At 43.3% G+C, this 25,013-nt stretch overlaps 1 protein-coding gene across 1 annotated transcript in view; it reads left to right on the plus strand.

The window, feature by feature from the left end:
• The first annotated feature begins 792 nt into the window (after positions 1–792).
• Positions 793–25,013, plus strand: part of PLXND1 (plexin D1) — a 142,759-nt gene continuing 118,538 nt past the window's right edge. Inside the window, exon 1 of the mRNA XM_075006100.1 lies at positions 793–2,749. Within this exon, the coding sequence (XP_074862201.1) occupies positions 1,031–2,749 (1,719 nt within the window). The 5' untranslated portion in view covers positions 793–1,030. The remainder of the gene's footprint in view (positions 2,750–25,013) is intronic.

Here is a 25,013-nt window from a genome sequence, read left to right on the forward strand (position 1 = left end):
ACATAATCTACATTCTACAAAGGCACTTGTGCACTAGAATAGGTGTCCATGTGAACCTTATGTCAATTTCACTATATCAGTTTCACTTCAGACCCTAGCTAATATTGGCATAACTTTTCTGTGTAGGAAAGCCGAATGTAAGCACTACTGACTTGCACAATTTACTGAGTGATGTCTCATTAGGCTACCCTACCCAAATAAACCAAGCACGAGGTGCCCAATGGAGTTGAAAGAATATTTACAATTATAATCTGAACACCTGCAATCTAATGGGAGCAACAGTTTACAGGAAGAAAGCTTATTTTGTGGGTGAAGGTGGACAAGTTATACCATCCCAATCTGATCTATATGGAGCCCTCATTCCTAAATCCTCTTGGACAGGATTCTAGAACATTACAGGAGCAGTTTCAAGGAATCCTGTACTATACCTGCTCTGGGAATAAACTAAAGTATTTCATTCTCTGAGGAGGTCAACCGTTCCTGAGCACATTAAATAAAAAGCAGCCCAATGCAAACACATCTCCATTAGAACAGGGGGAATTAAAACAACAAGCAGTGCCCAGCGCCAGCAACTGAAATACAGTGAGATTGGGAGAGATTCCCCCCACCCTTACATACTTGGAATATTTGTCCACTTAATTTATCCCTGACCCCCAAACCCCAGACAGTCTGACCTCCTCTTCTTTGTTATCCTTACTTGTACAACTTCTTTATGGGGAGTGCAATACTTCAAGAGCCCTGAAGTTAACTTATTCTGACTGTTGGGGGGGTCAGCAGAACTGAATGGTTTTTGGTTATTTTTAGTATTGGTGGCAGTCTTGCTTTATTTCCGGACCAGAACAGTTCTTATCTCCTCTCACCCCTTCAGTCCCATTTTCTGATCAGAAACATGAAAAAAACACAAACACAAGAGTTATTTATTAGAAGAAGAGCTGCTCTCAAGGAACAAGGGCTGCCTCTTTGTGTGGCTGGCTGGTGCAGCGTTTGCCTTCCAGCTTTTGGAAAATATCTTTAACTTAATCATATTCACATGACAAACCCTAAATTTAAAAAAAAAAAAGCAGCACACACCATGAGTAATGCAGAAAGGAGGGAAGCAAACGAGAGGAGAAGCCTGAGAGCAGCGGATCGTTCCACAGGCAGAGCGGAGCTGTCAGAGGGAGGAGGAGGGTTTAGCCTTTGCAAAGACGAGCTCCGGAGCAGTTTAACCCCATCCGATCCCCGGACTGGCGAGGAGAGAGAGACAGGAAGGTCCAGGAACCAGGCAAGGGCTGCGCCTTGCAACAAAGGCTCAGGACTTCCCTCCTGGCGTCACTCAGTGCCGAGGCGTGTTGGCTTCGCAGGAAGCAGGTTTTCCTCCCCGGGCGTTGCAAAGCCTCTTTCGCGTGCAGCCTCATGCACTCTGCCCAGCAGCCGGCCAGCAGGCAGGATGGCTCCGCGAAACCGAGGCGCTGAGCTACTGGCCTCCCTCCTGCTCCTGCTGCTGCTGGCCCTCCTCGGCAGCCCCAGCGCCGGGCTGGAGGTGCAGCACAAGTTCCTCTCGCCCACCGTGACCAACAACTTCGCCCTGGACGGGCCGGGCAGCAAGATCTACCTGGCGGCTGTCAACCGGCTCTACCAGCTCTCCGGTCCCAACCTGACGCTGGAGGTGGAGGAGCAGGTGGGCCCGGTGCCGGACAACCCCCTCTGTCACGCGCCCCAGCTGCCCCAGGCCTCCTGCGAGCACCCCAAGGTGCTGACCGACAACTACAACAAGCTCCTGCAGCCGGACCCGGCGCAGGGCATCCTGGTGGTGTGCGGCTCCATCTACCAGGGCTTCTGCCAGCTGCGCAGCATGGCCAACATCTCGGCCGTGGCCGTCAGCTTCCCGCCGGGCAGCGCCGGCGGCGGCGGGGAGCCGGTGACCGTTTTCCCCAGCATGCTCAACGTCGCCGCCAACCACCCCAACGCCTCCACCGTGGGGCTGGTGCTGCGGCCGGCGGGGGGCAGGCGGGACACGCGCCTGCTGGTGGCGGCGACCTACACGGGCTTCGGCAGCCCCTTCTTCCCGCGCAACCAGAGCCTGGAGGACCACCGCTTCGAGAACACGCCCGAGATCGCCATCCGCGCCCTCAACGCCCGCGGCGACATGGCCAAGCTCTTCACCTTCGACCTCAACCCCTCGGACGACAACATCTTCAAGATCAAGCAGGGGGCCAAGGCCCGCCACAAGCTCAGCTTCGTCAGGGCCTTCCTGCAGCCCGCCCCCCGGCCGCCGCGGGGCGCCGCCGCCGCCTACGCCTACCTGGCCCTCAACAGCGAGGCCAACGTGGGCGACAAGGAGAGCCACGCGCACAGCCTTTTGGCGCGCATCTGCCTGGCCGAGCCGGGCCGCAACGCCAGCGCCGCAGAGACCAAGAAGCTGACCGAGTCCTACATCCAGTTGGGGCTGCAGTGCGGGGCGGCCGGCGGCGACGGCTTCACCCGCCTGGTCTCTGTCTTCCCCGCCACGGCCGCCCTGCAGCTGGAGCCCGCCGGCGGGGCGGGGCCCCCTCAGCCCCAGGAGCTGCTCTTCGGCGTCTTCGAGCGGGCCGCCCCGCCCGGGGCCCGGTCGCACGCGGCGCTCTGCGCCTTCCGCTTCGCTGACATCGAGGGGAGCATCCGGCAGGCCAGGAACTCCTGCTTCGTGGAGCCCGAGGCCGGGTTGGTCACTGTGCTGGACAGCGTGGTGCAGGGCACCGGGCCGGCTTGCGAGAAGAGGAACATCCAGGTAGGGAGGGGATCGGGCCCCCCCACGGGCTCGGGAGTGGGGAGCCTGCCCCAGTGATGCTCGGCACTGGGGGGAACCTCTGCTGGGCTGGGGCAGGTGGGCGATCTTGGCTCTCTGGGCGTGGGGACCTGTCCCCTTGGGATGGGGACTCCCCTCTAAGGTTGCAGATGTTCACCCTTGCAGGGGTGGGGATAGAGGGGGTCCGAGGAGCAGAGTTTCAGCATTAGGAGAGCCCCTGAGAAAGTTCCTGAAGGGCCCCAGATAATGCTAGGGCTTAGTTTTCTGGGACTGGGGGAAACAGCCTTCTAAGGAGGGAGAAGAAGGTGAAGGGCCCTGTGCAGTGCTGCTGTGCAGGGAGCAGGTGTGCCCCTATGGAGGATCAGAATGCAGAGTTGGAGAACCCTTGCTCTGATAAAGTGCATCTCAGGGGAGCAGATTTTGAGCAAGAGAAGTTTCTCCTCACGTTGTGAGAGAAATGCCAGGTAATCCACCTAGTACTGCAGGTCATTGGAACCAAACTACCTGCTGGCAAAACCCCAGCTGTTTAGTAGGTGAGAGACTGTAAGTTGACCTAGAGCTCTGCAGGACAGGGCTCAGAACAGACAGTGTGGTGAGCCCCTGCTGATACACAGCTGTGACTGGCCTTGCTTGGCTGGGGCTTGGTTCTCCAATCTTAAAATTCTTACTCAGGCAAAACTCAGTCAAAGTCAGTGTAAGGACTTTAGGGTTGGGTCTCAAGTCTGGATTAATAATAACACTTTCATGAGTAGTAATGGAGAGGTTGCCCTGTTAGTCTGTACTCCAGCAAAACAAAGCAACAACAATCCTGAAAGCAGGAGGGGTTAGGAATCATGGAAGTTTAGAGGTGGAAGAGAGTTGTTAGTTTGTCCCTCGGAATTGTTCTCTGTGTTCTGTTCTCCAGTGCTTTGTCTAGTCCAGTGTAAATGTCTCAAGTGATACAGCTTTCACAGTTCTGCATATCTGACAGAAGCATGGTGGGATAAATGCAAATTAGAGATGGGATTCAGTCAGAAGCTTGGGTGTGAGAACCACTGGACTCTGGGGAAATGGTGGTTGGAATCAAAACTGGGAGGCAGACCTGAATGTCATAACTACTATAGTCTCTGTGGGTGTGAACTTGTATAGTGTAATCCATTAAAATCAGTTGCAAAGCTTCACAGATTTCAATAGTACATATCAGACTCTAGTCCTTTAATGAATTATCACAAACAACAGCATCTGAAACCCTATCACAGTTCAGCATCTGAACCCACATCTCTCTCTGAGGTCTGCAGCTGAACAAAGCCAAAATTCTGCCCTGGACTGAAGTGGATGTCGGAATTTGTATGTGGATTCTGCACTCTCAAGACCATCTCTGCTCAAATCTATCTCATAGGCTCCTCTGATGAGTGATTCTGGTTTATGTACACCAGACAGTATTTAGGAGATTGGGGAAAACATTCTGAGTACAATAAGCTCCTTTTTTTCCCACAAGGATTTACATTCATGCAGTATCTGTGTGTAAATTTAGGTCCATTGTGAAAGTCAATTGGATTCCTACTTGGTTTACTATGAACTCAAACATGCAGTGGTTTTCGCACACATAAAACCACCCCCTCTTTTATCAAGGACCATCTTTATTCCCACGTTCCCTGTCCCCAGTGAACAAGTGGTGACTCACAGACTTTATTTTTCTCTTTCTTTTCAGTTGTTGCTCTCTATGCAGACGTGGAGGGAAGGCGGCTCTAAGAATGTGTGTTTGGTTGTAGCTGTTCTCTTCCCACATACTCTGTGTATTCCTGCAGCAGGACAGTGCAGGATGTATACTGCGCATGGAGAGGGAACACAGGGTGCATTGTTTCATTGTATTTGGGGTGCAAGTTTGCCATTGTCACAGTTTGATACCAAGTGGACATAAATTGTAATAGAGAGAAAGTGGGAGGGTAACATATTTTATGGGACCAACTTCTGATGGTAGAAGAGACAAGTTTTTGTGCTTCACAGAGCTCTTCTTCAGGGCTGGAAATTATTACCTTTGCCCACTCTACTGTAAGTGGTTTCTTGCAACATGTGTTTACCCCAGATGCCTGACAATCTGGCCCATACTATCATTAGCTGGTTACCTTTCCCACATCTGAAGATGGGCTCCGTGAAGCTGGAAGGCATATTTCTCCCAGCAACCAAATCTGGTCGATTAAAAGATATTACCTCACCTGTCATGTCTCCACAAATCCTGAGACCAACATGGCTACAACACTTGAAATACTATACATTTTAAGGCCAGATAAAGAAACCTATTTTCCCCTTCAGTAAAAGTCACAAACTATTAAACAACAGAGGTGTTCTAGCATGGTATCTTTTCCCCCTTCCTCTGGGAAAGGGGCACAATTTGACTCCATCAGAGATTATAAAAACATCTGTTTGATTTCACAGGCAAGACAGACCACTTGGGTTTTGGCTTCTGTGTTTCACAGTGGCAATGATAGAAAGGTTTCCTATGGTAACCAGTGTGTTTGACAGACGCAGCCCCATGCTGTGTTAAAATAGGTAGTCTTAATGCTGCAGTGGTTCACAGACTGGCTTTAGGAAAGTTGGATTGTATTCCTCTGGTGGCAAAGTACAAGCTGCCAGACAGACAAAAAATCTGGTAACCATCGTGGCTTTGATTGTTAATGTCACAGAAAGACTCAGTGCACTAAATGGTGCAGGGCCTGTCCAGTGTTCCCTCTAATTTTTTCTATGCAGTGGTGGAATAAATCTTATGTGCACCAAGGCATGTGCAGATGCGCACCACCAGTAGACACATGCTGCCAGCTGTGGGCAATCCGCTAATCATCTGGGTGGCACCTGAATCTCTCCTGCGTGGCCACCCAAGTGCCAGTTTACAGGGAACAGTGGTCCAGTTCTAAGGCAGTCTCAGTTCACACTGATGCAAGTGGAAGTTGAAGACTTAACTTTCAGAGCTGCTGAACACACCTACACTTTTGATGATTTCCGTTGAAGTTCTGGGAGCTCAGCATCCGTAACGATCAGGCCTTCAGCGCTTTGCAGGGACACATCCTGAGCAATGGCTGCAGGATTAGGCAGTGTGGCTGAGATTCTTCAGGGGCAATAAGGATTTAGGCACGAACCTTCCATTGAAACTCAACAAGGCACCTAATTGACTTCCTCAGCCACCTTAGAAAATTCCTAGTTGTATGAGTAGTACAGATTTTTCTAATAGTCACTCAGGAACAACATTAACGATGATGAATAAGCCATCTTCTGTTAGCACTTAACATATCTGGTCTTTTTCCTCTGTAAAGCATTTTATAGATATGGCTCTGTGAGGCAGTCATGTAAGTATATTTATGGCTGTTAATAGCAGGTGGGATCTGCAGCAGAGATGATGAGATTTGCCCTAGTCTGTAGGTGAAGTCAGTGTCAGAGCAAGGAAGAAAACCATAGTGTAAAGCAAGTGATTCGTCTGTAGGAGTTGACAAGATCAATCCTTTTTTAAAATAATTTTTGTATTGATTCAGTTATTGCAGAAATGAATGCTGTACTCAGGATATCATCTGTATGTAGTGATGACTAGAAAGATTATCAATTCCATAATGAAAGCTTATTAAGAAGGGTTGTGTCATTGGAAGTGTGGTTAATAATGTACAGTAAACTCTTTAATATCTGGCATTCTATCATCTGGAACTCTCACATAACCAGCATTTTAACCATCAGTAAATTTTAGTTACGTTTTCCATCAGTACAGTATAGTGAACATAAATACAAATAAATACAGCATAAGTTTACAGTGTACAATACTGTTGTTGGTAAATAAAGTACTCTGCAAACATTTCTGTTTGTTTCTTAAGATCTCATCTTGTCCTTTAGTGTTACGCATTGCTAGGTATACCTCTGTATTATCCAGAATATTTGACTATCTGGGAACCTCCTGGTCATAGAGCTGCTGGATATGAAAGAGTTTACTGTACATGGCATTTAGGGGTATATGCCACAAGGTTTTGAGCCCTTTAAGCTTCCACTGAAGTCAGTGAGCTTTGAATGTATTAAGTTAAATAATTAGAGGTACACATCTCCTAGAACTGGAAGGGACTTTGGGAGGTCATCTAGTCCATTCCCCTGCCCTCTTGGCAGGACCAAGCACCATCCCTGACATCTGTTTGCCCCAATCCCTATATGGCCTCATCAAGGATTGAACTCACAACCCTGGTTTAGCAAACCACTGTTCAAACAGCTGAGCTATTCCTTCCCACTGCTCAGTATCTTGCAGAATCAAACTTTTCGAAAACGTGTATTTTTCACAAGGAGAGCAGTATAGGTTAGTGGTTATAGTATGGAGATGGGAGTCAGGAGAACTGGCTTCTGATACTGACCTTCTGTATGTCCTTGAGGATGTTGTTTCCCTTTGCCTCAGTAAAACTGACCTATACAATGACCTTACTATAGTTAATGGGCCTCCCTCGTTGAGTGTTAATGATTCTGGTTGTGCAGGTGGTTTGTGCTCCTCGCGTGGAAGGTTCAGCAGTACAGAAATTAAAAATACTATTAATATTTGTTCCTGCTTAATATTTATTTGTTTGTTTCCCGTTCACTTGACGTGCAAATCTCTAGAAACGTTGACCTAACCTGCTGGAAGCCCTCTTACCTGCCATTTAGTTGGAAGAAGAGCTTTCATTTTTTTCCTCCCTTTTCCTAATCATTAGGATTGCCAACAAGTTAACAAGCTGCTTTTATTTCTAACTCCCAGAGCAACTGTATCAAGATGAGGATTGTAATATATAATGTTTCTGTGCACTGAAAAAAATCTAACGCCAATTTCCACCTTTGAGACAATGAAGTATTCTAATATATTTTACATCCCAGCCCTGGGAGCACAGCAGGAAAATATATTACAGCAGCAGCTGGCATGGTGTTTTAGTTGAGGGTCTATCCATGTTTCTATTATAAGCTCCACTTTTCAGCAGTTAGTGGGTTCCCAGGTTTGGTGTTTATTTTGCTTTTTGTCCATATATAATGCAAATGTATTCATTTTTTTAAAGTGCTTCTGTAGTTTATGGCTCTTTAAAATGAATTTGGAAAAATATGAAATGACTGGATTCATTGCAAACATAGGTTAGACTAAAGAGATTCTGTATTACAGATCTTGGAATGAATAGTACTATAGCGGGTGTTGATTGAAAAGAAATCAAGGGACCAGTCCTGAAAACTTTGCTTGTAAGACTAATTCAGTTGTTGAAGTCAGTGGGACTCATGGGGGTAAATACTACTTGTGTGAGTAGTGGATTGAGTGGATTGTGTGATCAGGTCCTTAGACTGTAAATTATTTTGGGGCAAGGGATGTGCTTGCTTTTAAAGTACCATGCACCCCTACAGTGCTGTATAAATAATAATGAAGAGTATGCATTTGCGGGGACGGCTGTATTGCCCAGAGGGAAAAAAAATAGACAGCTCTAGTGTGGGTAGGTGTTGCCTCTGCTTCCTTCACTGTATACTTCTACTCTTATTAGTAGATTTTTTTTGTTATTACATTATTGCTACATTATTTGCGTTCTGACAGTGTGCTCTGTGCCGTACTAGGGGTTGAAGTCTTTATTCAATACCTTACTTAAACACATACTTATCTTTAAGCTCTTAGTAGTTCCTTTGACTTATTTAAGCACAAGTTGAAGTGTTCTGCTGAACTGGAGCATTAAAGGCCAAACAAAGTGCGTATGCAGATTCTCCAGAAAGGCAGAGGAAGATTAACAGTGTTTCTAGTATATGTTTTGTTAATGAAAGCTTCTGTTACATCGCTTTTGAAAGAGGTGAGTTAAGACTGGTAGTTTTAGTGGAAGGCATGTGCTTTAAGGAAGGATTTTGGAACAGAGAGAAAGTGGTTGTATTTTGCACCAAAGATGAGTGGGGAATTTCCAGGTTTGCCTCTCCTGTGCTGAGATTGCCTGTCTGTAACAACTTGTCTCATGGTGTCTACAAAGCAGCATTGTGATAGATGAGATATTCTGGAATTTCTAAATAACACTCTTACACAAAAAATGCATTTAGAAATAGAACTTAGCTGTTTCGAAATACAGCATCTCCACACAATAGAACCTATTTTGAAATAGAATCATTGAATGCACTATGGCTTATTTCGAAATAGGGGCTGTTTCGACAGGGAATAGAGCCTATTTCAAAATAGGTGCTATTCCTCATGCAATGAGGTTTACCTTTTTTGAATATATTTCAAAATAGCAGTTGTGTTGTGTAGATGCTTGGAAAGTTATTTTGAAATAACTTTGCTATGTAGACATACCCTCAGACTGTGTGTTGTTTTTGCAATAGACACAATAAATATCCACTGTGAAGTGTTAGAATGGGACCACCAATGTATTTTCCTCCCTTTGCCTCAACCGGATTTGAGTCTATGTCTCCAAAGATTATGATGACTGTATATGATCTCTTTAGTGCCTACCTTCCATGGTGGTGTGCTCTCTCAGCTTAACAAACATGGGTAAGTGTAAATGAGTCCATTGCTACGTGAGACCAGATTCTGATCTCATGTATGGTGGTGTTAAACCATGGTGCACTCCATTTTCACACCATTTATTGTAACTTAGGTCAGATTCTGGACCTTTACATTTGAAGTACCCTGAAGCGTCAGTCCATGAGCTTGGAATGCCTTTTACGTTCCTTTTTTAATTAGTTAAGTTAGGGCCCAGTCTTCTGCTGTGTTGAGTGTCATCATTTCACATGGATTTGAATTGAGATACTCTGCACCTTAGATCCATTCCAAAAAAGGAAATTAAGGCCTTGATATTTTGTTGTGGTATGGTGTCAAGTGGCCACACCAAGCGGCAAGTTGGCTATAAAGCTGGTTTAATTGGCCTGTTGAGAATTACTGTATTATAAAGAGAAGCATCCCAAAGTGTAGAGCCAATGTATGGGTTCTTATGTTACTCTGTGATGCTGTCATAGCAGGGAAAAGAAGAAGGTACGTGTGTATTGTGTTCACTTCTGGTTGTGTTTCAACGTTAGGGCATGGGAAGTAGGAGTATTTGGAGGTGTTGCAGCACTCTCTGGTTTGAAGCAATTTCCATCATATAAAGAGTTCACAGTTTGGTTGAACAGCTCTCAATACCATTATTATAAAAATGTTTTAATATCACCATTCAAGCCCCTTGGGGCTGTTTGCAGTAAACCGAATGCTGTATGAATTCAGTCCTCCTCACAGTAGCAGTTAGGAGCAGGGGATAGCAAATGTCAACGTTAAGCCACTTTTATGCACCCATTTGTATTCTGCATGCTGCAGTCATCACTAAGGATCTGTCCCTAAACCATGAGGAGCAATAACTGTTAAAATAAAATTTAATGTCTAATGCACATACAGAACTGAGAAAAGCTGGCTGAAACACCAGTCCAGTCCCGTCCCACCCAGTTCTGTTGTGGGGACTTCCAGGGATTTCTGATTTAGGGTATTTTCATGCTGAAATACTTAGGCATAGTGGCATGTGATAATGATGGAGTTTCAGTATTAACTCTGAATTTTCTGGCTCTTGTGGCTTTGTTCGGGCTCTGCATGTTAGCTGAACAGTGTATTTTGTGGTTTAGTGATCTGATAGCCATCAGTGAGATTTTATGATAATGAGTTGTTAAATGAAATGCACTGCTTGAGCGAATTACAGAAACTATTTCAGTATGTGTTTATTTGGTTTTGGAAATGTTGTCTACAACCAGTAAGAAAATCTTCCCAAACTAAAACTTGTATCCACATGGGAGTATGACAAAGCATCTACTTACTGTCCAAACATACTGTAGTGTCCCAATGGGACTGGGTTTTAAAGGAGGTTTGTTACTTTGGAGTACTAGTTTATACTAAGTCAGAAACTCCAAACATGAAAACAAAGCTCTTGTAACTTTACTTCCCTTCAAACAAATCCAGAGGACTACCCACAAAAAGGAAGCTGCAAATTTACAGTTAATGTATACATTAAAAATAAAGCCAAAGTTCCTGTAATACATTTTTATCTTATATAATCTGATGCTTTGAGGATTGAGGACTAGTAGGTAGTCCGTCGTGTCCGACAATGATGTCTTGAGCTTGCACATGCTCATCAGTTGTGGACTCACATGTGGCTATCTGAGGCTGAAAAATACTGCAGTGTTCCAAAGCTACAGGATGTCACTATATCACTTTAATCTCTTTTTCTTACTGTGATAATGAATGTTTTAGAGAGAAAATAACAATGTGTCCCTGTGCACTCTGTGTCCCTGATATCGGATAGTGTGTGTGGAGCTCTTTCCCTGTGTAGGTCTGATTGCAGGATCAGTACTTAACACTCCAGATCAAAGCCTTGGCTCCAACTTTTTCACTGTTCTTTGGAGAAGTTCAGACTGGAATCTGAATCTGAATCTGAATGCAGTGTCCTGGGCCCATATCTACTAAACAGTAGGTTACAGTGGGAGGTTGGAGTGTATATTTTCATATAGATGTGTTATGAAACAAATCCTTGGAATTTCTAGATATAGGCAAATATGAAAAAGCCATAAAAAATCCTGTGGGCTTGTCCACACTTGCCCTCAACTTCGAAGGGGACATGGTAATCAGGGCCACGGGAGATTACTAATGAAGTGCTGTGGTGAATACGCGGCACTTCATTAGGCTAATTTTCCCCCACAGCAACTTCAAAGTGTCAAACTTATAAGTGCCTGCATGCACGCTGGCACTTCAAAATTTTACACCTTGAAGTTGCCGTGGGGGAAAATTAGCCTAATGAAGTGCGGCATATTCACCGCAGCACTTCATTATTAATCTCCCATGGCCCTGATTAACATGCCCCCTTCGAAGTTGGGGGCAAGTGTAGACACAGCCTATGTGAAACTCACTGATTTTATCTAAAAGGGGTGCATGTTGCTCAGGTTCTTACTAGCTGTTCTGAAACCTCCCAAGAATCCCTCTTGGGTCTGCACCTGCTTTGAGTTTCAGTACCAAACTAATTCCAGATTACAATGAGAAATTCAGTCCAAATCAGTGAGCTTAATCAGGCTTCACACCAAAAACAGAAATTTTTACCTGATTAAGAGCTTGTCAACATGGTGAATTCACAGGCTGTTAGCACAAAACAGCTCTAGTTTTTGAAATTACAATAGCTATTTTGCACTAATTCCTCATGTGGACACTTTTATTCTGCACTGAGACCCTTACTGTGGATTTAGATTATCCACTTCCAACATTATTAGGAATCCTACTAGCCATCCATCCAGGTCTTTAGGTGCCTGAATATCTATGCTGTTCTGGCCCAATAGCTGGTTGGAAAGGGTTATTGGAGACATTAAGTCATAAGCCTGTCCTTGGCTAAAGTAATTTAATGCAAACACTGTACAAGCAAGCACAAGAGAGGCATGAAAACAGTTAATTATAAATACCTGAGACCTGTCACACTTACCTACAGATACATGCTCTCCAGTAATACTATAGTCAATATTATTGATAGCATGTGGCTATAAGTAATGGCTCAGACCTTTAGAATTGCACACATGGATAATTTGCTCACAGTTGTTGTAGTTGCATGCATAGCTGCACTAATTGTGTGCACAAATGAGCAGTTCAACATGTCATTTGTGCATGCACTTACCTGCATTAAGGATGATGTCAATAGTAAAAGTTCTTGATGATGAGCAAAGGAAATTGTTCAGCAGAAAAGAGCACATGGCTGATGCCTGTATACTTTACTCCCTGGGGTTCTTTGAAAAGGTTTTTGTAGTAGGGAGCAAAAGAACCCTATTAACACATTGGATTTCTGGAGCTCTGTCCATCCACAAATCTCAGTGTAATTAACAACCATTCATAAATGGAGTCTCGCTGCACTCACCTAATGTGGATAAGAATAACCCCCCTCATTTTACTGGGGGCAGTAGGGGAGATATGAGGCTCTGAAAAGGCACAGTGATTAGCCCAATGCCACGAGGTTAGTGAGTGGCAGAGTCAGGAATAGAGCCCAAGGATCTCCATTGCCCAGTCATTTGCTTTATCATTAGACAACACCTGTATAATAGTCAGTGTAAAAATAATCTGGGATGCATGAACCAAGTGGAAGGAGAGGAAGTTAGCAAAAGAGTTGCAAATTTGCTAGTGTCATTTGCTTTGCTGTCTTGTTTTTTTTTCCTTTCCCATTTCCAGGTTGGTAGAGTAACAATTACAGCTCTCTGTTTTTATTACAAACTGGGAAGTAACATTGTAGAGCAAGTGGAGGAGGCAGCAAACTGGCTAAAATGATCCCTCACTAAGGGAGGCCATAAAAGTTGTTGACATTTTTCAGTCGAAAGAACAGTATTATTACCGAGCACACAGCTGTATAACAGCTCTGCTGGCAGCCCCTGTTCTGACAGGATGAGGTTGAGCAGAATCTCTGGAGCACCTGCTTGAGAAGAGGCTGATCTCAAGCTGAATCTAGATGAGGCTGTTTTAGATGTGGTGTGCCGATCAGAAAGGCTGATAACGCTGTTCCTGATAATTGTGCCTCATTACTCTTGTACTGTCCATAATATTGCTCAGTTGGGGGAATATGCAATTGCTTCTCACGCAAATCTATGTCTATAAGGGATCTCAGGGGCACTGTAGGAGCTGTGAATAATCACGCCACCTTTTCTTGAAACACAGTGGGCCAGCAGTGGCCAGAAGTTCAATGACTGTTATGAGTGGTTTGAACAGGAATGAAGCTGCCATTTCTAGCTTTTTTTTCCTGTTCCCACCAAATTTTATAATATACTTTTTTTCTGGGGAAGGGGAAATGGAGTAATTACATGCAGGCACAGTCTCAGAAGCTTTACAGATGGAGAGAGGCAAATTTTACATTTGCTTAATCTCTGCTAAATGTGATGGAGGGATGCTCAGCATGAAAGTGGCACAGGATGTCTACCATAGCACGTATGCTATCCTAACGTGAAAAATAAAAATAAAATAATTCCCCTCGGCAGCTGTGAATCTCATGTTTAGGCATAACCCCCTCTGGATCATGGAATTTTTCAGCAGTGCATCAGGGTCTGAGGCTGTGACAAGGGATAAAGATGGAAAATGGGAATATCCATCAAAACGCGGGCCAAATGCTGCTGATCTCTCCCTCCATGTTCCTCTTAGACAGGCCTTCTCAGTGGTGCAGGGAGGTAACATCTGGGCCACCTGCAGGTTTTGAGGCCTGTAACCATAATAAAAATTAAAAAATGACGTAAAAAAAAGACATGTAAAAAACAAAATGAGGTGCTAGAAAGAGTGAGCCATAATCTGAATAGTCATTTGTTTCACAAATACTTTTCTAGCCTTTTCTTGTGCAACTGCTGTAATTATTGTGGGATGGGCATAAAGACAAGTTGTGAAACTTACCAAATGCCAAAAATATTAGCAAGTGTCTAAATTTGAGGCCACCTTTGAGCTTGAGGCCAAAGCCAAATTACCCTTCTGGCCACTCCATCTCCCTACCCCCGAGTCGCCCTGTTCTTAGCCCCACTCTGAGGAATGATACTTGTGGCAGTGTTGTCTCTGTGACCTGTGCAAGGCTGTGCTCTTTGGCCTGTCTGACCAGAGTGTGGAGGAGCTGTTAACCTTCTTCTCTCTTAAATAGAGATTGGGTCAGATGGTGGCAGGGGGAGGTTTATAGAGTTCCCTGAGTCCTTCCCAGGGCCTATAGTTTCCTTGTTTTTCGGTGGAATGCTTTTGGCAGACAGAGCTTCTCTGGGAAAAAAGGACAGTTACGGAGGGAATAGGGAATAGTCTACACATTCCCACATATTTTCTATATCCAGTCCTGTAGGCCTCTTTTTTCAGTATTTTTCCTCTGTATGCTACAGAGTGAAGGGGATTTAGGATCCATGTGATTTATTATAAGTCACGCATGATATTCTGTTACCTAGTTAACATACTTTCAGAAACTTAGACCATGCTCTTTTAAACACATCAAGAGACTCCATAAGCAGAAGGGGTACTCTATGTTAGAGACGGCTAAAGGTAGCATGATTAGATCAAATTTAGGCTACAAATTCAGATTCATATTTAAGTACTGGTAAGGCTTGAATTAGATGCCACCAAAATCTTACAAGCTGTTATGGTAGCATGTGCCAAAACGCAGATATCTTGTGAGGTCTATTGATCTTTGTCACAGCTGATTCCCTGCCCTGACACTTTGAGTGCAGGTAATGGGGGCTGGTTAGTCAAATAAAACACTGTTAGATCCTGTCTCTGTGGTTCCCAGAGACAGAAAAGTTTTCTTGACTTCATTCTTCTCTGAAATCAGTTAGTAGCTACCACCACCAAGTGTACAAAATCCCCCTTTCCAGAAGAGAAATCACTTGAAATCTCTTCCCTGAGGGTAAACTGCCTCCCCTCCAGCTCCTTTTCCTAGAACTTGGAAAGAAATAACAAGAGCACCCACCAAAAACAAAACCCCAACATGCAGGCAGCTGTGAGCTCTCTGGTAGTGTGTCTGCAGTCAAGCATGTTGGTTTTTAAGTCCTCGTGGCTTTTAAGTTTTAAAGTTTGGGGAGTATCTGAAATTTAACATTATTTCCTATGCAACTCATGATCTGTTTCTGCAGGATACAAAGAATCAGCCAGAACTTGTTGACAAAGAAAAAAAAATATTATTACAACAACACTATCTTTGCAAGCATTGTAAATGGCTTGGTGAGAATAAAAACATGCATTGAAGCAAAATCCAGGGATTTGTCCCTGGGTCAGTTTCTTGGGTACAGGAGAGAAGAAACAGAACAAATAACCAGCTGAAACATAATTTCCAAACCGCCAAACAATAAAAACAAGAAACCTCACAAGACTACCCAAACTTTTTCCTACTCACTCATTCTGCTGAGTCCAGGGGATCTGTTCTGGAAGAGCTCATTTCTTCCCTCCGTGTTGAAGGGATTTCCCCCTCTTTTCTTTGTCTCTATTGCTAACAAAGGCAAGATGCTACTGTGAGTCAGTTTCAGGTCCGATTTTCTGTTAGCTACTATTGGTTCTTTGCCAATTTTCCCCAAACTCCTTCCCTCAGAAACAGGTTAGATTAATCCTCTCCTAGCTCTCCAGGTAAGTATAGGCATTCTTTTGAAGCTCTCATTCATAATAGTCTTGAATGGTGGAAATCATGCACAATGAGTTGTAGCAGAGTGCAATCACAGAAGACCCCTTGGGACTGTTCCCATTGTGCTGAACAGGCCCATTGCATCTGCCCTCCTGCTGAACCAGATATTCTGGCCTTCCCTAGACAAGGCACTGAGTTGGGGTTACTTCCCCCTGCAGAGCAAAGCAGATATTGATTCACTTTGGTTCTGGGAGGTTGCAGTTCTAGGGCACAGCACCCAGGAAACCAACCCCCAAAAGCTTTAAAAATAAATCCATCCCTGAGCAAAACTTTTGCACAGAGAGAACTCATCAGGTACACCCACTTTCCCAGGTAATAGTTATTAACACTGGGCTTGATCATAAACAAAATCAATTTTATTATGCATAAAAAGGAGGATTTAAGTGGTTGCAAGTGAAAACACAGATTAGAGTATGTTACTAAATTGAAATTAAAAGAAAACACATAGCTACTTCTAACTCCCTTAAAAAACATATCACATGTAGATTCTTACCCTAAATAGCTGTTCTCATGTCAGGTAAAATGTTCAGACCAGAGCTGTTCTCTTGATCTGGTGTGGGTCAACAACCCATTGTAGTCCTTTTTTCATCTTAGAGTGTATCTGGGAGATTCCATAACAGGCTTAAGACAAAAACTGGTAGCTTTCCATTGCTTAAATAGACTTTCCCATAGGGCAGGAAACCTTTGTTTGGCAACCCCACTTCCCATGGAAAAACACTGAATCAATATGGTTTTCGGTACCAGGCGTTATGATCACGTGGTCTTTCTAGCACCCATCACCTTCTAGACTTACAGGAAAAAGAAGGCTGTTTACAAGCAGAGGTGGGGAAAGTACCCAAAAAGTTACTTGAGTAAAAGTACAGCTGTCGGGGGGAAATGTAGTTAAGTTCAAGTCACCAGTGTCCCTCTGGAAAAGTACTTGAGAAAAGGTATGGCCACATGGAGTAGCTCAGTGGCTTGCACATTAGCCTGCTGAACCTAGGGTTGTGAGCTCAGTCCTTGAGGAGGCCACTTAGGGATAGGGAGCAAATAGATTTAAAAAATTAAAAAAAAAATCTGTTAGGCATGGTGCTTGGTCCAGCAGAGGGCTTGACTTAATGACCTCATAAGGTCCTTCCCTGCTCTATGAGATCTGTATATTTATTTACACACATACACATTATATCTAGATTGTATTCATGTAACCATAAGTGAAAGCAGCTGCACTTTACTCAAGTAACTTTCTGGGTACTTTTTCTACCTCTGTTTACAAGTTAAGTTGATCACCCAGTCATTAGGATTCTGGGGCCGGAGTAATGTCTCTCATCCAGACCTGCTGACAGGACGGCAAAGGAGACAGTTGTTCCATGCCTGGCATTTTCGGAATTTGGGACACTGCCACTGCCGCTGCTGTTTTGGCAGCGGCAGTGGCTGGAGCTCTGGGCCCCTTTGAAGTGCTGTGGCTGGACTGCTTTGCTGCTTAGAGGGAGGGGGGCCCAACTCTGTGATCTTGGCATCGCTGAGAGCTGAATGCACTAGGCTGTGCCCTTCCGCCCTTGGTCCACAGAGCCAGCTGCCCCTTCCCTGCCCTCCCCCCCCCACCACCGGCATCTTGCCCTGGGGCTACTGGCAGCCATTGGCCCTGTTGTTCTCATCAGCACATTTAAAACTATAAACAGACTTACATGTATTTCAAACTTCACATACAAGAATGACTACATGGATTCAGCAGAGTGTAACATTAGCGTTGATATATTCCAAGAAGTATTTTGTTCAAAGCATCTCTGAGTTATGCATATTTATATTCATAAGCCAATTGTCATAAAGCACGGGGGCAGAGAGAACAGGCACAGAGTCCAGTTCAGATGAAATTCACAGCATCTTGGGCCAGAGTTGCCAAAGAATAGCTAGTCTTACATGCTTATGAATTGGAACTGGAGATTTAACTCAGAACCAACACTTCCGGATTCTAGGTTTGGACAAAACCAAGCACACACCACCTTGCTATTCAAAGTAATGTTTGTCCCATATCTATTTAAAATATTCAGATCTTTTGTACATTTCTGTTTCTGAAATGTAAACTTGTTAGTTGTGGTATTTTATTCTGCATTCAGATGAATATTCCCAGTATTTAAAACATTTTGGGCTGATAACAATCAAAAGTCATTTGCTTTCTGATGTCTGTCTGATTGGTAAGTGTAGTGAAAGGAGCCAGTGAACACCAGAGCTTATTGATTTTAGGGCATATCCTGGCAAATATTTTTTTTTCAAAGAAATCTGTTTAGGGACACTTCTTGGTAAAAATTGATGGCAGTTGATCTCACTTTATTAAAAAGAGGAGCTGTGATGGCTAACATTTTGATATGGATAATGGGATCACAAACACATGTCAGAGGTTATATGGGAGGTAGCCTTTGGTTAGACCCCATCTAGCTGGAAGAAGCAGCCCTATTTGGAGAACTGGTATAGACAATTTCTTTTATTATTTTTCCTATAGTTTAAACCAAGTTCTTCCAACTGTGTTGCAATAAATAAATGGAAGGGAGGAGAAGTTGAGCCATGTTTGCTACTAGATGTGTTCCCTTGTTGAGTTTCTGAACTGCTACAGGTCACTCATATGCTGTAGGTTAACAAGAGCTTCAGTGAAATAATTGCTGTATAGTAAGACTCTTATGGCTATTAAGTTTTAAAGTTTGGGGAGTATCTGAAATTTAACATTACTTTCTATGCACCTCATAACACTAATTTGATCTTTTTTTTCTTTAATTGTGGTTTGGTACCATTACAGTCTCCAACACCCAGTGGATTTTAGTACCTTTACAAGATCGTTCCAGCCATTATTGGAAACACGTGTTTCCATGAAACTTAGAGACAGCAGAGCAAAGTATGCACTGAGAAAGTAGAGAAAAAAAGTACTTTACATCATGATCTGGTAAAATACATCTCCAGCTACTGAATCCAGGGAGGTCTGTGAGTTCAATTAGTTTTAAGGTTTTTTCCCTCTGATTTGGATTTATATTTGTGCAGAGCTGATCAGCCTTGTTTCTTCTAGAAGTCCTGTTTCACCTTGCAGACTAACAGATTTATTGGAGCATAAGCTTTTGTAGGCAAATACCCACTGTGTCAGATGTTAATTCTTACAATCTGGGGAATATCACTTGATTTGTACAGATGCCTTGTAAGTCCTCTAAGAGGAGAAGAAAGAGTAGTATAGATAGAGGGCTGTCTAGGAAGCAATTTACTCTTGAGTTCTAATCCTGGTTTTTCTTACTCATTCTGGTCCTAGTCAAGCCTTATAATCTCTCTGTCTGAGAGATTTCTCAGCGTTTAACTTGGGGTAATATTATCTACTTCAGAAGCATGTTAAGATAGCAGTGTTAGGAGCAAGCAAATGGGAGTTCTTCCCAGAGTAACTGGGGCAGGATGTGGCCTTTTAAACACTTTCAGTTGTACTCCACTAAGTGACTTTTTAGAAGAGGCATAATCGGACTTCATGTTTCTTGTCTCAGTGATTTATGTATCACGTATGTGCATAACTGTATGATGGAGTCAGTTGTGATGTTATGGGAGAGGGGTCAACAACACAGGGGCTCAGTTCCAGTTTGTGTCTTATCTTTCTAAAAATACATGCTTGGAAGTTTCATCCAGCCACCTTCCCCACAGTGTATTTTCGTTTTTGTTGTTGTGGGATGGCCAAGGCTGGAGATGGGATATTGGAGAGGGAAAGCCAGGGCTACGAGGTAGCACAGGGTAATTTCTGGGCTTTTCTACAATGCCACTTTACTGCACTGTAACTTTCTCACTAGGGTGTGAAAAAACACCCCCTACCCAACAAGTTACAATGCTGCAAAACTCTAGTGTAAACAGACTTCTAGGGCCAGGAACTGCACTGCCAGTGTTCTTAGCTGCTCCTTCGTAGAGGTGATTTACCTACCTACTGCATTGGGAGAGCTCTCTCCCAGCTGTGGTGCCATGTGCTGTGTAAAAGCACTGCCCTGCCAGTGATGATGTATCTGCTCTTTAAATTTAGAAGTGTAGACAAAGCCTCTGTCTCAAATGCTTGGCTGGCTCTTGCTCAAATGGTCAGGGTGTAACTGTTATGTGTTGGGCTGGGAAAGTGGCATTGTGGCATTTACCCCAGGTTGGATTAGCAGTGCATAGAGTTGCCTTCTTCTGCAGTGTGTGGGTATGGTTCACTTGCCACGATTATCTGAGAATGTCTTTCTTACTTGTTTTGCTGCCATTGTGGTGTCTGAGGCACTGTTACACCTTGTTCCTCCCTATCCTCTGCCTGTAGTAGTATAGTCTTCTGACAACTGTAATACTCTGAATTTTGGTTGTGGAATTTTGTGTGTGGGATTGGATGCTGTTTGTGACCTCTGATATACAGCAAATTCCACTACATGCTCTGAAGGTCACTGCTGTCCTTAATCTCTAAGACTGAGTGAGCAAAGAAAAAGATTTTTTCCTCTGTACAATGAACCTGAAAACTACCTCGGGATTCAAGAGGAAAGCTGAATTGTTTCCTTCTCCATCAACAGTATGGGCAGCAACATCAGTCGTAAAACTTCTACATAGCAAATCATATCCACAGTGGCACCTGTGCAGCACAGTTATCTTCAATTGGTTTGCACAGGGGGAATTCAGTAAATTGGAATTCAATAAATAATTTTGATTGAAGATGCACAAAAAAGACTAGAAAGCTGCTTGTTCTCTGTAACATTCTTGGTTCTACAGGACTGATGAGTAAAATGCCTCATTGTTACCAGACTAAGCAGATTTGACTAAGCACATCCAAAGAACGACTCTGTTCAGTGACAAATCCTATTTGTTAATGGCCACTTTTCAGAGCAGACTCTCACTGAAATGCTTTGAAAACACTTTGAAGATGGAAAGTGCTAAGTATTGGTAGTAGTCTCATGTTAGTCTGTAGCGTCACAAAAACAAGCAGTCCTGTAGCACCTTACAGGCTAACACATTTATTTATTAGGTAAATGAGCTTTCATGAATAAGGTCCACTTCTTCAAATCTGCATCTGAAAATCTGAAGAACTGGGTCTTCATTATCTAATAAATAAATGTGTTAATCTTTAGGATGCTACAGGACTGCTTGTTAATATCAGTAAGTGGTATTTGGAAAATAACCTCTGAAGATTAAGGAGCCAACTTTATTGTCAGTCCACAATTTCTGCTTCTGGGAAGGAGCTGGAATATTTTGAAATCTGTTACCAAAGCCGAAGCTAAACATAAATGAGAAACACAGCTTGAGTGGTGCAACAGGGACTCTCTTGAGGAAAGAGCAGCTAACAAAATATAGTCTGAACAGATCAGACATCTTATTCCAAGCAATTTCAAGGGGGACATTTTAGTATAGTTTTTAGCACTAGTGTGAATACCCCTTGGAATGAGGCACTCTTGGACTGATCTGTTCTCTGTTCCCAGGAGAACACAGGCAGAACAGCAGCATTTCCAGGAGGGGTTATTTTGAAAGGGCACACAGGATCTCATTGCTTAAATATAAACTATTTTGGTTAGGATGGCCCCTTTGGAGCCTGTTATTCTTTAATCCTTCAGTTTGCTGCTTCATCAGGGATTTGATTATATAATATAGAAGTATTAAATTTAACACAGGATGATGACTAACATAATAAGCTTGACCAGTCTTTTTAGCAGCATGAAGGATGCAGAGTTTCTGTAAAGGGCAGGCATTTTTAAAAAATATTCCAGTGTGAATAACTTTACTACTTTGTTGCATCTAGATGACATTCATTTCCCACAGCTCCTATGCAACATAAACCACCTGCCCTGACAACACGCTTGGACCTCAGCAATTCTCAGAGTGGGAGAACTCATATAACGTTGCTGTCCAAGCTCATGCTGGGGAGCAGGGAGGTATGTGGGTTTCATGGTAATGCACGGAGAGACCAGTGCAGAACAGGTCCCATAAGACCCTCAAATTAACATTCATCTCTCTTTACATTTAGTCTTCGAATCATGTTTTTCTCCTTCCAGGGAAACAAGGACAGACCTTTCTTTTAAAGAAACAGACATTCAGATAAATGGTCTTGGTGGTGTTCAGATGTTACCACAGAGTTTCTATACTACAGATTGAACTTCTCTCATCTGGCACACTTGGACCTGACTTGTTCCAGATAAGACAATTTGCTGGATGACAGGAAGTTAGTATTTTCTAGCACATTACCAACACTTCTGCTGCTTATGAGGCTCTTAGAAGATATTTAGGGGTAAATTACAGCTAAATAACAGCACAGAACACTGAGAGCCAGGACTGGTGGCTGTAAGCAGACTTTATGGGACATGGGAAACTTAGCCACAACCAGGATAAGTGGTCATCCAGCTAACAAAAATCATGCTGGATTACAGATGTTGCTGGACAAGAGAGTTCTGGATTAGAGAGGTTCAACCTGTAGCACTATATTCATGCCAGGTTTGAACAGCATCCTTAGAAATGAAGGCACCTTCAAACCTCTACACTTTCAGAGTTTGTTGCTGGGTTTTAACCACATGACTCTTCCTTGACTTTAAGAGGAGTTGCTTTGCTAAAATCCTCCAGAGCCAGTGGAATTGTCTGGGTTAGCGTGTCTCCTTACTAAGATAACTCTAGAGACAGCTATAAAGTGTGTGATACTTGCTGTTTGATGGGCAGTTGGGATTCTAATTCCTGTGTGAGGAGATGGTAGAGGAGACTGTCTCTTCCATTAGAGAAATAATAGAAGGATGCTGATGGAAAGGGATTTGTTCTTCCTCCTGTCTCAGGGTTCAGTAGGCTTCCACCTGTCTTTATGTTTTTTAATACAATCACCTCTAACAGAAAGGCCTCTTGGTCTCCAAGTTCTGCAGACTTGGAGCTTTATTCATGTATTGCAGACTGGGTGATTCTTGTGCCCTGTCTTTACTATGCCAGCTGTGGGTCATTTTGGGTAGTTTTCATACAATCACTGCAGTCCTTTCCATCCTCTCACTATCCTTTCCGCTTCAGCTCAGGTTCTATAACATCTTGAATGAGGCCTGATGGGATCTGTTATTTCCCACTGTGCCACCCAAAGAGTTACGGACATTTCCTGTCCCAGCACTGTGTTCCCTACTAGATTAATCAGTATTTTGGACATAAATTGTAACTGTCAGTAGATAATATCTAGAGATCCCTTCACACTGAATGGTTTTGGCTTCATGATCAAACATTCTCCTAGTTCTCTAGTTCTTTGCTCTGAGCATAATATTTAAACACTTACAGTATGTGTACCCAAGAAAGACAAACCTGCAACTGGCCCATACATCTGAGACATTAGAGTTACCTGCTGTTTTAAAACTTGTGTACATGAGATCAGAATCAGGCCAGAATCTATTAAGATGTAAGTGCTAGAGACAGAACTGTTTAAAACAAACCACTAAGGAGGTATGTATTTGGCCTCCATCACCATAGTATCTGAGCACCTCCCGATCTTTAATGTATTTATCCTTATAACACCCTGCTCAGTGAGGTAAGGCAGAGTTATTATCGCCATTTTATGGATGATAAACTGAGGCATGGAGCGGCTAAATGACTTGCTCAAAGTCATAAAGGAAGTCTGTGGCAGAGCAGAGAACTGAATCTGACTCTCTTGACTCTCAGCCTATCCAGTGGACCATTTTTCCTCACCTGGTAAGGCACACTCAAAGATTTCATTTCCATCCAGTGCATCTCTGCTTGGCTTGGGGTACCCTCATGGGCTTCTATGAGTGCTCAGCAAAAAAAAAAAAGGCAGCCTATTTGCTCTGACTACTTTATTAATGATTTCTTCAAGCAAACTGTTCTTAAACATTGTGTCTTTTGTCAACAAATACTGGAAGTCTATAAATGGCAAATCTACAGACTCAGATGTGGTACTCCAGAGCTGGTCACAAAAAACTTTATGGGATCTTGCGTCTTTTATTGTCAAAAGAGTTGCATTTCACTACTAATACACTTTGATAGGAACAAAAGATCTTTGGTGACTTATGCAACTCTAGAATGTTTTTCAGTCTACAAAATACCTAACAAATTGCTGCTGCTCACTCTCAGCTTTGCAATCTGTTTGGTTTATTTAAATATAATGTTCATATCCTGAAGTTTTCCCTCACTCTTTTAGTCAGGCAAGTTTCCATCAACACTATGAAGAAGAACTTTGGTCTAAAAAGTATGAGAGTCAAAAAAGGGGAAAAAGAAAGGTTCTGTTGTTGAAGCGCTCAAGAGGACTGAAGAAAGGAGAATGAAAGAAATCCTAAGCTCGAGAAGCTCTGTGGAAGCTGAAGGGAGTGTTTTCAATATCAGGATCACATGCGTCTGTTAGGGCAGATGGAAAGAGTTGGTGAACTGATGTAGTGGTTATTCTTCCCTTTCAACTGATGCTTCTGTTCTGCTTGATGTCATTGGCTTTGGTACAGTGAATGCTCATTTGTAAATAAAATGATGAGTCATCAGGGTCTGATAGAGGGAATCTGTTAATAATTTTTCATGAGCAATTACGTCCATTCAGTAAGCCATTAACTCTCCTGACTTGGATCTGGAAACTCCCAGTTTAAATGAGTGACTCTGGCACTCTTCTCAGTGGGAAGTCCTGCTGAGTCCAGGTTTTATTCTTGGGATGGGGGTTTGTTTTGAATACACAGAGGTGGTCAGCTGAGGGACACTCTAGTGTTATATGTATTAAAAAATGTCTAGAATTTCACTGAAAAAAATCAAAGCACAAGTGATGTTCCTGACAAAAGCAAACAATTTTCTTTATTAGGTAATGAGTTTTCATGGGTAAGACCCACTTCATCAGATTCATCCAATTTGATGAAGTGGGTCTTACCCACAATAGCTCATTAGCTAATAAAGAAAATGATTAGTCCTTAAGGTGCTGCAGGACTGCTTGTTTTTTGTGAAGCTACAACTGCCCCTCTGAGATTGGCAAAGACAATCATTGTTCCAGATCCTTAGTCCTCTTCTGTCCTCTTTGCACTGCCCCATTTGTGCAGAGAGGATAAAGTGCTGGCTTACAAAGCCAACCAGGGAGTGATGCCTTTTTCATGATGGAATCCCCGCAGGAGGTAGCAGGCACAGTTGGCTTTATGCCAGGTCAGAGTCATTACCAGCCAGAATGGATTTATTGATTTAGCCCCCAGCTGCCTTCAGAATATCCCAGAACTTCTGGGTCA

This window comes from Carettochelys insculpta, chromosome 11 (assembly GCF_033958435.1).
Source record: "Carettochelys insculpta isolate YL-2023 chromosome 11, ASM3395843v1, whole genome shotgun sequence".
NCBI lineage: Eukaryota > Metazoa > Chordata > Testudines > Carettochelyidae > Carettochelys > Carettochelys insculpta.